The sequence below is a fragment of the Penicillium crustosum genome (assembly GCF_028827405.1).
Source record: "Penicillium crustosum strain IBT 35664 chromosome Unknown utg000001l_segment0_segment0, whole genome shotgun sequence".
Classification (NCBI taxonomy): domain Eukaryota; kingdom Fungi; phylum Ascomycota; class Eurotiomycetes; order Eurotiales; family Aspergillaceae; genus Penicillium; species Penicillium crustosum.
The window spans coordinates 3,914,056-3,928,494 of NW_026623122.1; the positions used below are offsets into that span (position 1 = coordinate 3,914,056).

Genomic DNA, 14,439 nt, shown 5'->3' on the forward strand with positions numbered 1-14,439 from the left:
AGGCCTTGTTCATTTCTGCGCTAATTGGTGTACTACTGCTTATTACTACCTCGGATCTGGCGGGTCACTTCCAACATAGATAAAGAAAGTTATACTCGTGGCGCAATGGTATCAACCTGCAGCGGGACAGCATGCATTGTGATTGTGTGATGAATGTAAGAGCCGGGAAAAGGTCTCGCTACTCGCAACCCGAGTCAGCACCCCCCACTGAAGAGAATGAGCATGAAAGTGGTAGACATCCGAGAAAATGTGAAAGGGGGTGCTTTCTGTTGAGAATCGCAGTTGATTCTCATGAATTAACAAAGAATTTGGATTTCAAAGCTAACCCCAACTTGGCATCGTGACTCGCCATGTATTTCCTGCATGACAGGAATCTTAATCTGCCACAGAATTGAGATTAGAACTTTCATGCAGCTTGCCAGCTGTATCACTAACTTTTTCAAACTGCATAATACTGCATCGCCATACAGTATGCCAATCCAGGCTGCATTCAGTCAATGTAATCTGGAAGAATGTACTCCGTAGTATTATGAGACTTTTTCTCTGGCTCATTTCATTACAAGGGCGAGTTTATCATGAGGGGTTTCTATATCGTGCGAGCAGATAAAACAATTTCTATTGTAGATGGTGAGAATCTACAACACAACTGCACATGAGTCTGCCTAGGCTGTGGTTACTATTGTTACACGTTCTTAGGTCGATGGTGAACCAATCACAGGGAGCGATATATACTCATCATGACTTCATCCGGGGTAGTGGCAAGGATTAGGTCAGGGCCGTATATAAACACGAATTCAACTTCAGCTTAAATACCGATTATATGTACAAATTAAACCTTAGGAGTTACAACCACCGAACGGGATTCCCTCAATAAAGACATCGTGAGTATACAAAGTTCTTATTACAATGCCGACTTATACCCCCCACTTCCCTCATAAATTTATGACGTGGAGCATCTTCTAGCTTCTAATATCGATATCTTTGCTAATAACCTCTTATCCAGGTCAAACAAACCATAACATCAAAATGAGCGATGATAGTAGCTTCAACCGCCAAACGACCGCGGACGCCGAAGGTAGTGCCCAACCCACCCCGGCCAACAATGTGGGCGGTGGAGAAGGATGGGGCGACAGGCTCTGGTTAGGTGGCAAAGAAGAAGGACTAGGTCACAAAGTGGTATGTGGTTCAGTGTTGGGAGGGCAGCTTCGTGATCATTCGTTAACTAGTCCTAATCCTCATATCACAGGCTACCAATCCCAGAGAAACAATGGGTGACTTCCTTGCTTTGCAAGATCAGAAGACGCGTGGGCAAAACAAATTCATTCAACGTGAGAACTTGCTCGATACCAATGTTACACCCATGAACGCCCAAGGAGAGCCAACTTGTGCCACTGAAGATCATAGTTTTATGACCCATAAGGCTGGTGACCCGGATACTTATCCTGGATGGGGTACATTTAAGAACTTTTTTGGCATGTAAGTTCCCTCTTTTGCTCATGAACAATTTGTAACTTGATTTGTTCTGACCAATCTAATCTGAGATGGTCTATCCTTATAGGTGAGATGAAGGGAAGGGCAAATTGTAAAATCAATCTGCCGAACTAGTCTGAAAAATGTAAAACTTGAAATTTTAATATAGTACATAAATAGGCACTTCTGATCTTATACCAGCCATTTTGACCAACCCCGGAGACTAATCCTAAAGAGATGATTTGATGGCCTGAAGCTTTTCGAGTTCGCCCAATGCGCATCCAACCGCATCAACTGCCATTCCATATCCAGCCTGGAATCCCGTTCCTCCAGCGCCGTAGTTGTGAACAACGAGGCCCTTCCGGTCGGAACCATCGACCTGCACAACTTCACTGGCAACCCGAGCGCCTCCCTCTCGTGATGGACGCAAGCCTGCAAATGCTGCGAGGATCTCTGTGTCGGGCGACTCGAGCTCAGGTAGCATTGCCTTAGTCCGGGACAATATAGACTCAGATTCATCCCCGAGTGTATCAGGCAAGCTATAATAATTAGTCCTCTAAGCACATACTAAAATACCAGAAAACCTTTAGATCCATTTGACTCACCCGACTCCTTTCTGCATATATCCACCGAGAATGACATTACCCTTCGAGTGTGGTCGTGGGATAATGTATGTCTCATAATCCTTGCCGTGTCTCATCACATTTTGGTTAATGTGTGTTGCCTTGGCAAGTAAAATCTGGCCTCTGGTAGGGTAACACTTAGGGTCCTCGACTCCCTCCAGGGTACGAGCAGCATTACCGGTGCAGTTAAATACCACTTTTGTGTCCTTACTGAGGAAGCCCGAGGTGACACCTGAGACCTTTCTGCGGATGACCCGCACTCCGTACTGCTGTCTGAGTCTTTGAAGAAGATAGCGAATATGCATCGGGGCATTCAGAGTTACTGTGGTGAATTTGACACCACATGCAACACCCTCCGGGAGGTCTTGCTGGGGAATCTCTTTGTACTGGAGTTTTTCTATATCAGCAATCTAAATTGGACCAGGCAAGTGGCCTCTTCTGGGTAATCGACTCACATTCTTCAGATAGCTAGCCATGGAATCGAGCTTCGTGCGCGACGGCATTTCATCCCAGTACTCGGTAGAAGGAGTTTCGCGAACAAATGCGTTTATTCCGTCTTGCGCGGCAAGTTTGAGGAGGTGCTTGTACCCGAGTTGATCCCATCGTAAGGCATTCTTATCGCTTGCAGAAAGAGCAGAGAAGTTCGCACCAGCCCTAGATCGTGTTAGTACTATCGGGAAGAACAAGTATCTACAAGCACCATCAAGGACAAACAGGCTTACCAAGGTGAAGTATAGTTTATGGATGTATCACCAGGGAGGTGCTCGGCTATGATGGTTGTTTGACTGGCATAGCCTTGCTCGGCAAGGACCAGGGCAACGTTCAATCCAATGATGCCAGCCCTTCAAAGAGAAAAGGTTAGTTCCTATCTGAAAATACGAGAATTATTTTTCGATCACGTACCCAATAATTACCACAGATTCGCTCTTCATTGTGACTTCGTGTTGAGAAACTCAATTAAACGACTAGGACTCAATCCGTTTAGGTCTGGGGCGTCATCAATTTAAATGCAAATCAGCAAAAACTTCCAAATCTCTAAGGATGATCCCACATTGACTCATTTAATTTGATATTGCTTATCTCGTGTCTAGCATTCAATTTAGATCAATTTAGATGGGATTAGCGAGTAAACCAAATGCCTATCTCGGAGGCGATAGATTTGTAGCCACTCCGATTGGCGGCATTCGGATGTGGATACAGGCGGCATAGATTGTGATTGGTGCCCGTGATTCCAATCTCGGTTGTATTGGGAAGGTTGTATATCTGAGGTTGGTTGGTAAAAGCAGATGGCAGTGGAGAAAATGAATACCAAGAGGACATATCTCGCGAATTTGGGTTTTTGACATATTTGCCACGCTGGCGGTGTCTTATCTAGGGCAATATTTCGAGATATGATAATCATTTGAATTTGAATTTGAAAGGGAAAACATGTTGCTCTTGTTGGAATTACTAAGTTCCTACACGCATAATGTATAGGCATTCCACTTCTGTCATCTTGCCCAGTTACAAAACATGTCGAAAAAGATCTTAAAAAGAGGGAGACGTTAAAGTACCGGGCGGACGCGACAATGAATGGGGAGGTGTCAAGGCAAAGATCTAGAAAAGCTATCGATTCGAACAAAGCTCTACTTGGACATGTGACATAAGTAATACAGCAGTGAGAATAATATCTGGAAGTATATTGATTATATAGGTTATTAATTGAAAGCATGACTTCTATACCTCGCTGTGTTTGCCATGATCAGCAACGTGTGTAACATGTTGCCCATTTGCTTCAACCGGAACTCCTTCAACGAGTCCAGTATCAAGATCAAGAGAGTCACTGTTTCTGAAGCAAATGTAAAACAGACATCCCGCCACGAAGCCCACAATTGCGAGAGATGCATACATCCAAAGGATATACGGATCTTGCGACACTGGGCTTAGACCAATGCAGATCGCCGCTGCAATGCCAATCATGAGCCAGAAGAGTGCGGAGATAAAAGATCGGAGACTAGATTAGGTTATGGTTAGTTTCAGTTGGACGGTATCATGGGGAAATTTGACTCACTTTTTCGGGGCATGTGTGAAAGCAAGTTCCAAGCCAGTAACAATAACAAAGGCTTCGGAGAATGCAACAAAGATATACGCAGGGGCTTGAATCCACACATGTATACTTTTTGGTGGAGATATATAAATGTAATGCTGTAGCACGCTGGAGTATACCATGGAGATCGAGACAAGAAGGAAACCGGCGAAGATCCGGAGGACTGGGCTGAAGTTGATCTTGAACTTGCGAAGCACTGGATAAAGTCCCACTAAAGATAGATTAATTAGCAAATTTTCTTTTTCCTCTGTTTTTATCACGTAAATACAATACTCACAGTCAAGGAGTGGGATAAAGATACACAAAGCGATGGGGTCAAGGTTTTGCAGGAGATCGTTCGGCGTTCCATGCAACGCCATTTGCCCAGCTTGTGAGATAAGATTGTTCCAAATCTGAACCCAGCAGACAAAATAGAATGGGAAGAATATGAACATCTATAATATGTGTTAGTATAACCCAGTATGGGAGTATTGGATTCAAACTTACTCTGCAGCTTCTGAAGCCTCGGCGGACGTCTGTGACGTATTCATCCGTGTAACGCGGCGAAGACGCAAATGGATACCTGCTTAAACGGCCTGAAGCCTCCAGAGCTGATGGCTTTGCGTCTTCAAAATGCTTCTCCTTTCGGACAATGTTCAAGACCTTGCATGCATCTATAATAGCAGACCCCTGGGGAGGAGTCTTGACATATCGCTTCTGGCCGGACAAGAAGACGATAGCGGAGAGAACGATTGCACTAGAGGATATTAGCGGGTGTAAATTACATGCCTCGTATCCTAACTTACATCAATGGGATCAAGTAGGCAAGCCAGAAAGAGTGCTTTGCCTCAACATTGACTGTGATCAAGGGTGAGAGGGCGCCAACGTTGACAACCCAGTAAAACCACATGAAGAGCCTCTGCACAGTCAATTCAGGATCAACAACCACACGCTCTCCCGATTTAAGGGTTTTTAGAACTGGCTCTGCATTTTGGTATTGCTCAGCGCACATGGGAGTCACGTTAGCCTTGATTCCACCTGTTCCCAGGCCAATGATGACCATTGCGGTAACCAGCCCTCCAAATCCAGCATCACTCTTAAGGCCAGCTGGTGTCGCAGTGGCAACCAGGATGGTCAACCCGACCATGTAAATTCCAAGAGAGATAGTGATAGCTTTAAATTTGCCGACATACTGATCTGGTGGACTATTAGCAACAATACTACAAAGTCCCACCAGGAGATGTATTACCTGCAACAATTGCTCCGATAATGGTAGAGGCATAAGCCCAAAATTTAAAGAAGTTTCCAAGAGCCGACGCGGTTGCTTGTCCCCTACCTAGTGCGCCAGGGAGACCGGAACCAGGATCATAAGGGTTACTAAAGAAAAAAAAGGAAATTAGACACGGGACAGAAAATATCCACCCGTTTATGAACACGTACTTGATATAGTTTTGCATAGGACCGCTGAGGCCAAAATAAGTGAAGCGTTCGCCAAGCTAATATGTGGATGTTAGTGGACAAGTGGGCATCAACACGTGGTGGGTGGGGTAACATACTTCGACGACCAGGATTAGTAGTGCGACACGTGGGAATTTGTCAGGAATACGGCGGAGCCCAGCATGGAGACCAGTAGGGGACTGGTCAACTTTGTCCAAGTCCTCTTCTGAATAGTCTCTCCGGTTGTCGACTGAGACAGAATCCATCTCGGCGAAACAATATATCAATATATGAAGTTTTGTATCAACCGATGTGTGAGAAAAAAAAATTAACTTCTCTATGCCATGTCAAATCAGAGGAATGGCGTTTTAATTTAACCAACTCGGTCAGTAGAAGGTTCGACATCGGGAACTAATCCGGGGTGCATGGCCCACATGGGCCCCGCAGATAGGAAGACCCCCCGCCCCGATGCCTATCGCTTAGATCGGAGCCGATAATGTGGCCGATGCCGCCAATCAGAGCCCAGAATTATATCCAAGCCATATCAAAGGGTAGGTGACTAAATTTATCAACACTGTCACAATTTTTTTAAATTAATTTAGATCCTTCGCTTAAGATTGACCATTGAACATACTTTTACCTTCTCAACTTCTCTTTATCGTTAACCTAGTCGTTGCTTTGACACATAACAATGGCCTGTACACAAACAACAGTCGTGGTTGAAGAAAAGAAAGGGCGCTTGTCTATACCAGACAAGCTCTTGAATGGATTGGATCCAGAATGGGTAGAAATATGGGAGAATCACGGCAGCTCCATGGTAAGAGCTGACGAATTATCTCTTGAAGAATATCGCAAGAGTCCGGCCACATACAGTTTCACCTACCCAACATGCCCTGGTAAGTCAGATTCATGAACTTAAGTTCTAGAATTGGGAACTTGAAACAAGTACTAACTAGCATCAAGGTCCATCCGTTTTCCATGTTGAAGACATAGAGATCCCGGTCTCTCAACCAGCTGGAAAGATCATGATCAGGGTCTATACACCGGAAGGCCCAGGTCCATTCCCTGTTCATTTGAACTTCCATGGAGGTACGTAACTGATGGCGCTGAGCCTCCACATTCCAGCGTGGACTTTCTAACCTTGTTCATTGACTCTAGGTGGTTGGGTACTTGGCAATCTCAACTCTGAAGCTGCTTGGTGCCGGCACATGTGCAACAAGGCCCAAATTAAAGTGATTGATGTCGATTACCGACTGGCTCCGGAGTTTCCCTATCCTACCAGCATCTATGATTCATGGGATGCCGTGAAATGGGTAAGTACAAAGCCTAATTCCATTTAAGACTTACTTCATTAACGCAAGACATTTTGACAGACAATCGCAAATGCTTCTAGTATCAATGTTGATCCATCGAGTGTTTCTATTGGAGGTCTTTCAGCTGGTGGTCAAATGACTGCAGTAATGGCGCATTTCGCCCGCGACGAGGGCATTGATCTGAAACTCCAGTTGATCATAGTTCCAGCAACAGACATGCGCTACTGTCTAAGAACCCGGGAGCTGAATGAGACGACCTGTCCATACGAAAGTGTCTTGCTATACCATGATGCCCCGTGGGGACCACTGGGCAGAGAGCAATGGTTCTTAAAGTATTGGCTCGGTGATGATGATGGTAAGTCTTCCTTTTGTCTGTGCCCTCTTAGGATTTCCTTTATGCATATACTCACGCTTTTCTAGCTACCCAAGAAAGAATCTTGACAAAAGAGTGGATCTGCACACCAGTACTTGCGCCTTCATTCAAAAATCTTGCGAAGGCGCACATCATCACAGCAGAGTTTGATCTTGAGAGAGATGAAGGAGAGTATTATGGTCAACTCATGCAAAGGGCTGGAAACGAGGTTACAATGAAGAGATACCCCGGCGTACCACATGCATTTGGGCACTTCAATCACCCTGAAAGGGGACTCTCGCAAAGCTTTGTATATATCGAAGATACCAGTCGAATCCTTCGGCAGGTGCACTTCGGCAAAAGTGAAGAGTAATGGGGAGTATGTACAAAAAAATACAACAAATGAAAATACATTATTTGCTCAAGGTTTGATTTCCCTTTGGGTGGACTGTGATGTGATGCCAGAATATATCGTTCTGCAGATCTTTATTTTTGTTTCACGCTGCGTTTTTCCAATATCCCACTTATTCACTTAAATGAAAAATTTCGTGTTTTTCTGCTTCCTCACTCATACACTGCTGTTCCTTTTGAATTCAAGAAAAGGGTTCACTTATGTCAAACCTTTTACTTCCCGAGTTCGGCCCGGGAGATGCGGGGACAAGGTTATCAGCACGATAACCCTAAAATTTTATTCATATTATTAGTCACAGCCGCGGCCTGGCCGGGTAGACATGAGCTGGGAATTGATTTTTTTGTGATAGGGGCGGTTTTATATGTCATGCTGTGCCTGAAATGAAAGGTAAAACTTGGTTATATTAGCTTATTTTAACCTACAAGTCAGGTACAGGACGCCAGATTGTGTCCTGTGACTGACCAGTTAGTCATCACCCACCGAACTACAGAAGCTTCAAAGGTCCTTCAGCCCCTAGGCGCGGAGTCAACAGGCTTTCGATTATTATCAACATAGTCGTCCCAAGAGTAAAGAGTAAAGTGAGAGGAAATCCCCGCACCCAAATGCCAATGTCGCACTAAGCCGCTATTGGAGTTAGTGCGCCCTAGTTCGATTACAATCCTTGTTGGATGATCCTATAGCCACAGCGAAATCAATCCTATTCACATAAAGTCTTCCCGAGGTCAGATGACCTTATTATGCCAATATAGGGAAGCCTCCGTGGATGCTACATAGTAGTGCTGAAGGCAGAGAGTTGCCGGAGAACGCTGTAAATATATATAATATCACGTGACATACGGGGCTATTGCTTGTGCCCTCCATCTTTGTGCACATCTACTACCTCTGGAACCCCAAGGTTTAGCGACCAACACATGCACTCATGAAAATTTTCTCAATGCAAGGATGTCAGGCAGAGCTCGTAGGTACATGAGCAAGCGAAATCGCGCTTGTGATTCCTGTCGGGCTAGGAAGGCAGCCTGTCGCATCGATCAAGCACCTCCATGTTATCTTTGCACGCTTTATGGGAAAGAATGCACATTCCTACAGCCAACGTCAAGGCCAAGACAGCCTTTTCCCCAGGTGGTTAGCCCACAGCTTCCCCAACAAGCTGGTATAAGGACACGGTCAGAGCAGCATGAGGTTTCACCAGTTGGTGACTCAGTCCACTACGATATCTTGATGTCGATTGATAATGATGGAGTAGATCATTCAACTGCCACTGCACCCGAGGGATTTCATGATTTCTTCCAAGAAGCCGGAGTATCAATATCGGGTGACTTTGGAGATGGCACATGGCCAACTGGATTTACTCCAGGGAGCTTTATCTATCCATCCCCTGCGCTGCCAGAGACTGGTCGTTCGGATCATGGAGGCTCATCACAGGCCCCACCTTTACAATTCCTTGTGCAGGAGAATGGTTCATCGATTTGCCTTGATACTCAAGGTGTAATGACACCACAATTGCTCGGCAGTAGTGGCGATATGGACCCTTTGCTGATGAGTCGGTATCAATACGATACATCTGGGGCTTTTCATTTCAAAAATCTCAATATACAATCCGTATCCTCGGCGTCCGACCCAACGCAGTTTCTACTGTCAAAACCCTCAATATTTGCTGCTAGCAGGGAAGAAAATGGATGCGAGAATGTTTCAGTTGTTGAATTGAGGCAGGAACTCGAATCTTTGGTCCCCGGGGATATCGGTCTCAGACTAATTAACCTATTTGAGAGGATCGTTGCACCGGATTACCCAATACTTAGTCCCCCAGGCCAACTAAACCCCAGCACCAGCCCGCCATACCTCCTTGCGAGCGTATACCTAATAGTTGAGCCTTTCACTAAATTCGACGAAAGGCTATGCATTGATCTCGCATATGATAAGCCATCAGCTGTGGCCTTATACAATATTATCAACAAAGCGCTTCCACATGAGATACATGCACCAAAGCTTTGTGTTGTACAGACATTGCTTCTTTTGGCCATTCGACCTTATCCAAACCCAATTGTATTGGATAGTGGTTTCAAATGGTCCCAACTCGCCACTCTTATAGCTTGCGCTCATACCCTTGGACTGCATTTGGATCCAAAGTTGTGGCGAATACCTCCATGGCAAATTGCCCAGCGACGTTGTCTGTCTTATTTCATTTATTCAACAGACAAGTGGCTTGCATTGAGCCTTGGTCGGCCACCTTTACTGCATTACGATAACTGGCTAGTGACAAGTCCAAGCTACGAGGATCGTTCTCTCAGTGGACTTGACGCTTCAGCTTGGACGAACATCATGAAGCGAGCGGAACTGGACGCTCTGCTTGACCGTGTTCTAACCCAATTATAGTAAGTCAATTCGCGTCATTATCTCGTCGTTCTCCGTAACTCACCAATATTAGTTCCCCTCGTGCCATTAATACCATATCTACTGATTATGAGAAGACTATCGCATTGACTGGTCCACTGCTTGAAGATCTCTTCTCATGGCACAGACCGGTATCTGCACCGCCGGCCGAGTTCACGCCATCAAATCAAGGCAGACCAACCGGGCTAGAAAGAACACTGGAGATGAATTACCATTACATTCATTTGAGTATCTGCAGGGCTATTTTGAGACCGTTTTTGCAACCAACTGTCGAAAAATTGACTAAGACCGAGTATATAATGGCGCGTGAGCAGGCCCGGATCCAAGCAGAAACATGCATTTCGGCGGCAGCGGAGTTTATCCACGAGCTGCGCCCAGAAGACCTTGAGGCTCTATGGCCGGCCTGGAGTGCGACTGCATTCTCGTCCATCTGTTTCCAAATCCTGCATATGGCTGCCAGCTCCGTTGATGAGATCGAGGCGGATAAATGGGTCACTTGTCTACACAGAGTGCGCCGGGATATGCGCTTGAAGGCTGAGATTCTGCCTTGCCTCCACCTTGGTCTTCTGCGCATTGACTCTATATTTTGGAAGGGGGTTGAAAATGTGTTGCATTTGGAAGATCATGTCCGACAAGCGTTCGCGTCCGGTTCAAGCGTTGGTCGGCCTCTTGGGATAACGGGTCCAGCCAAGTAAAGCAGATCGTCGCAGCGGTTACTTTTGGCCTCAATTTCACACATGTCCTCGTGTTTTATGTGAAAATGAGCAATAGAGAACTGGGGTTGGACTTTTTACAGGTATCTTAGGGGGGCTTGAAAATGCTAAATATCGCAATTGTAATTATTATATTCAATGTAAACTACTCGACCTTGGTATCCTTGCCACGTAGTCGATCACGGATAGTCACCAGTTTCCCCAGTATCCGGCCTTTCAAAGTCTGTGTTCCAAGAGCGGCAGCCTCATCTAGGGAGACAACTCGTCGAACCAGGATGTTGAAGATAGTTCCGAATGCAAGTGCAATCACGGTACTAGTGAGAATGATCACATTGTATGGCATGCTGAAATCCGGGGTGGGGAGTTGAAGCAGGAGACTTGTGGAACGGATGTATATCGGCGCATTGTGGGCCTTATCCAAGACCCGAATTACTGCAGGTGCAACGTTGAACCCTCGATTAGCATCTGGTGGGTACTCGGTGTACCGAAGAATGGCTTTCTCGAAATCATAAGTCAACGTGACAGTTGATGCGGCGGGGACAGACAACGCCAATTCTAATTGTGTTCCACGCTCGCGATCAATCGCGGGCCGATAGTACGTCTCTTTGACTATTTCAGAGGCTGGGACCTCGCGCAGAACCCCATCCTGTCCTGTGATTGTTGCGTGCAGAGTGTGTATATATGGTCGCAAGAACCACGGAAGAGACTCGAAGTAGATGAAATCGACTGCGCTGGTATTTGATGGATTGCCAAAGATAATGCGCATTCCACCGCGCTCCTGGCCGTGCCCAACGATAGTTCGCTCTGCGTGCAAAACAGGCTCGTCTAACGGGACTTCAGTGGTCACTGGCTGTTGCGGAATCGAAAGATCAAAGGGAACCGATGGCGCTAATTTGTAACATCGCGTGAATCCATCATCCTTCTTGATTTCATCAGCCTCCTCGGATATGAAGACACCCCGCTCGTGGGGTACCCGAAGGCAGACACTCTGGTCGCTAGACCCATCGAAATCTGTAAGAGGACAAACACCATTCAGGGTTCGCCCGAAAACTTCTGTAAGACTCCACGCCTTGTCGCTTGTCTTCTCCAGTGGGTAACAGGTATCATCTGAATTATAAGGCTTGGATGTGTCACAAACAAGTTGCTCATTAGGCACCGGCCGAGGAATTGGGTTCGCTATATCTATGTTAGCAATCTTAAGACAGAGTATACAGGCGAAGAATACGCACAACGAGAGCGCTTAGACCGGTCAATATCCAAGACCATGTCTACGGTTTGCTCAATCTGAACCACACATTCTCCGTCCGCAGAGCAGACCGGCTGGATATCCACTGACATACTCTGCCATGCGGCATCGAACAATTTGTGTCCGTCAAATAGTGAGGAGATTCCAGCCTTGCCTTTGCAAGGAAGCAGCTTCAAAAAAGGGGTCAAATTCTCTGTGCAAACGACCTCTCCGGGAAGGGTTCCATGCAAAAGGTGCAGTTGATCGGCAGCTGAGTGATCCCCAGCCGGTTCAAAAGAAACAACCGGTCGAGTGGTCCGGGTAGAGTCCACGAAGTTCAGCGAGGCGCAGAACAAACCAGAGAGGGACTGTGTCAAAGTGATCCATTTGGCAAAAGCCCTGGGTAAGTCAGCATTGTGAGCCTCTCACGATATATTGCGAGTGAGGAACATACTCTTCATCACCTGGCGCATCAATCCACGCCCAAAGCTCGACACCAGTGCCTCCTTCTTTACTGCCGTTCCATGGCCGTGGGCCCCAGCTTTCAGCGTCCCATCTTCCCGTGGTGAATCGGAGGTGTAATTCTTTTGTATGAGCGTGTTGCAGGATCTGACCAAGGGCCCGAGGCAAATATCTAAAATGTTGTTGGTCGAATGATTGTTGTGATGTATTGCTTCGGAAGTTAAAAGAAGCCAGTAAGGAGGACTGCGGGAGAGGTTGTAGCAGGAGGTGTTCGTGATAGTCGGACGACGCGAAGACAGATGAGCTCCATAATGAGAGAATAAGTGCGACGAAAGGAAATGAGAATAGAGAAAGGACCGTCATGACTTCATGCTTGCCGGAGCTCGGTCTTAGTCCATACGGTTGTTACCGGTCAATTAGTAGGGGGTGTCGGCGAAGCGATGGGCCTATGTTGGCTGTGGCCCCAGAAAGTCAGACCTAGGTAATCACCAAATCAATCGAAAAGCTCCGCATCGGAAGAAAGATCAAAAGCCAAACTCCAAAATCCGTGAGATGTCCATCTGGTCTGTTGACTGCGGAGCCTCACCGCCTTCCTTGGCGCCAAAAGCATCAAAAGCGAAAGACTTCGTCGTTTGCCGCCAATCAGCCCGTTGACACAATTTCGTCTTTTCTTTACTTTCCAGCGTATTGGATACACCATCAGCATGGCAGCAGAACAGAGAAAGCTGCTTGAGCAGCTCATGGGAGGTATGTTGCTCATTTTGTGACTCTCAAAATCTCCAAGCTCTAGCCCACCCCGACAAGTCTCCGAATTGAGCTAACATTGCTTCTGTCTATAGCTGATCAGCTCATTGGAACTGGCGCACAGGGTCGCAATTCCCAGCTCGCAATCACAGATAACAAAGTTTGCCGTTCCTACATTGTTGGCACTTGCCCGCACGACCTGTTCACCAACACCAAGCAAGACCTCGGACCTTGCCCCAAGGTTCATAGTGAAGGCCTGAAGACCGAATATGATACTGCACCTGCCTCAGAGAAGGCGAAATGGGGGTTTGAATTCGATTACTTGCGCGACATGCAGAAGTACATTGACGACTGTGACCGCCGAATCGACACCGCGCAGCGCCGATTGGAAAAGACGCCCGATGAGATTCGGCAGACAAATGACTTGGTATGTGTAGCTTTACTTCTATCCCAAATCCCTAATGAGAGGGACTCCATTGGGCTTCACTAACTTCTTATATAGCTCAAACAAATTGCCGATCTTTCCAACACAATCAACTCCGGTCTCCAAGAAGTCTCTATTCTCGGCGAGACGGGCTCCGTCGCACTAGCACTCAGTGAAATGCACAAAGTCCGCACCTCCAAACACCAGAAGGAAAGTCTAGAGCGCGATCTCAAGAACCTTCAAGATACCTCTGGTCCATCCGGCCACCAGAAGCTGCAGGTCTGCGACGTTTGCGGTGCTTACTTGTCTCGCCTTGACAACGACCGCCGGTTGGCGGATCACTTCTTCGGAAAGATGCACATGGGATACTCAGATATGCGCAAGAACTGCAAGAAGCTGAGCATTGAGCTGAAGGGCCGGGCTCCGCCAATTCGTCACCACGAAGAAGATGATAACCCTTACACTTCTGGTGGTCGCCCCGGTGCTGGTCGTGGCCCTCGGTATGGCGGTGGCGGTGGTGGCGGTGGTGGATATCGACGCCGCGGAGGTGGAAGATGGTAAATTTCGTTAACTTCTCTTCGTTCTTGGAGACTTGGGCTCTGGGCCCGTTGCATAGCGCAGGCGTTTTTACTTACTATCTCGTGTATGATGCTCAAACGACGGTTAGGGAGGTCATAGGATAAGTGCTCAATATCCATTTCATTTTTCATGCTTCTCCGTGTCGATATCTCACAGCCCCTTAGGTATGTACAAGAATCGTGTATAGTATCCATTCTCTTCCCCCTGACATGATGAAATATCTCGATTG

At 46.7% G+C, this 14,439-nt stretch overlaps 7 protein-coding genes across 7 annotated transcripts; 4 read left to right on the plus strand and 3 right to left on the minus strand.

Annotated features, from left to right (window-relative positions):
* Positions 1–1,026: 1,026 nt before the first annotated feature.
* On the plus strand, positions 1,027–1,480 carry N7487_001467 (uncharacterized protein; the record flags this gene model as incomplete). The annotated part of the gene is made up of 2 exons (XM_056869215.1): positions 1,027–1,176; positions 1,247–1,480. 2 exons carry the CDS (start codon positions 1,027–1,029, stop codon positions 1,478–1,480), a joined length of 384 nt encoding a protein of 127 aa, XP_056733999.1.
* Positions 1,481–1,699: 219 nt separating this feature from the next.
* Positions 1,700–3,025, minus strand: N7487_001468 (FAD-dependent oxidoreductase; the record flags this gene model as incomplete). The annotated part of the gene is made up of 5 exons (XM_056869216.1): positions 1,700–2,009; positions 2,076–2,479; positions 2,549–2,747; positions 2,816–2,935; positions 2,997–3,025. The coding sequence occupies 5 exons, from the start codon at positions 3,023–3,025 to the stop codon at positions 1,700–1,702; spliced, it is 1,062 nt and encodes a 353-aa protein (XP_056734000.1).
* A 784-nt stretch (positions 3,026–3,809) lies between these two features.
* Positions 3,810–5,861, minus strand: N7487_001469 (uncharacterized protein; the record flags this gene model as incomplete). The annotated part of the gene is made up of 8 exons (XM_056869217.1): positions 3,810–4,086; positions 4,144–4,390; positions 4,457–4,613; positions 4,666–4,915; positions 4,965–5,355; positions 5,408–5,535; positions 5,599–5,654; positions 5,715–5,861. 8 exons carry the CDS (start codon positions 5,859–5,861, stop codon positions 3,810–3,812), a joined length of 1,653 nt encoding a protein of 550 aa, XP_056734001.1.
* A 425-nt stretch (positions 5,862–6,286) lies between these two features.
* N7487_001470 (alpha/beta hydrolase) lies at positions 6,287–7,633 on the plus strand (the record flags this gene model as incomplete). Its single annotated transcript, XM_056869218.1, has 5 exons — positions 6,287–6,491; positions 6,559–6,684; positions 6,754–6,908; positions 6,969–7,263; positions 7,329–7,633. 5 exons carry the CDS (start codon positions 6,287–6,289, stop codon positions 7,631–7,633), a joined length of 1,086 nt encoding a protein of 361 aa, XP_056734002.1.
* A 981-nt stretch (positions 7,634–8,614) lies between these two features.
* Positions 8,615–10,758, plus strand: N7487_001471 (uncharacterized protein; the record flags this gene model as incomplete). The annotated part of the gene is made up of 2 exons (XM_056869219.1): positions 8,615–10,044; positions 10,098–10,758. The coding sequence occupies 2 exons, from the start codon at positions 8,615–8,617 to the stop codon at positions 10,756–10,758; spliced, it is 2,091 nt and encodes a 696-aa protein (XP_056734003.1).
* A 163-nt stretch (positions 10,759–10,921) lies between these two features.
* gpi16 (GPI-anchored transamidase subunit GPI16) lies at positions 10,922–12,984 on the minus strand (the record flags this gene model as incomplete). Its single annotated transcript, XM_056869220.1, has 3 exons — positions 12,456–12,984; positions 12,006–12,400; positions 10,922–11,952 (listed from the first exon to the last, which is right to left on the minus strand). The coding sequence occupies exons 1-3, from the start codon at positions 12,824–12,826 to the stop codon at positions 10,922–10,924; spliced, it is 1,797 nt and encodes a 598-aa protein (XP_056734004.1). The 5' UTR covers positions 12,827–12,984.
* Positions 12,985–13,167: 183 nt separating this feature from the next.
* Positions 13,168–14,192, plus strand: N7487_001473 (LUC7 domain-containing protein; the record flags this gene model as incomplete). The annotated part of the gene is made up of 3 exons (XM_056869221.1): positions 13,168–13,210; positions 13,303–13,634; positions 13,710–14,192. 3 exons carry the CDS (start codon positions 13,168–13,170, stop codon positions 14,190–14,192), a joined length of 858 nt encoding a protein of 285 aa, XP_056734005.1.
* Between the last annotated feature and the right edge of the window lie 247 nt (positions 14,193–14,439).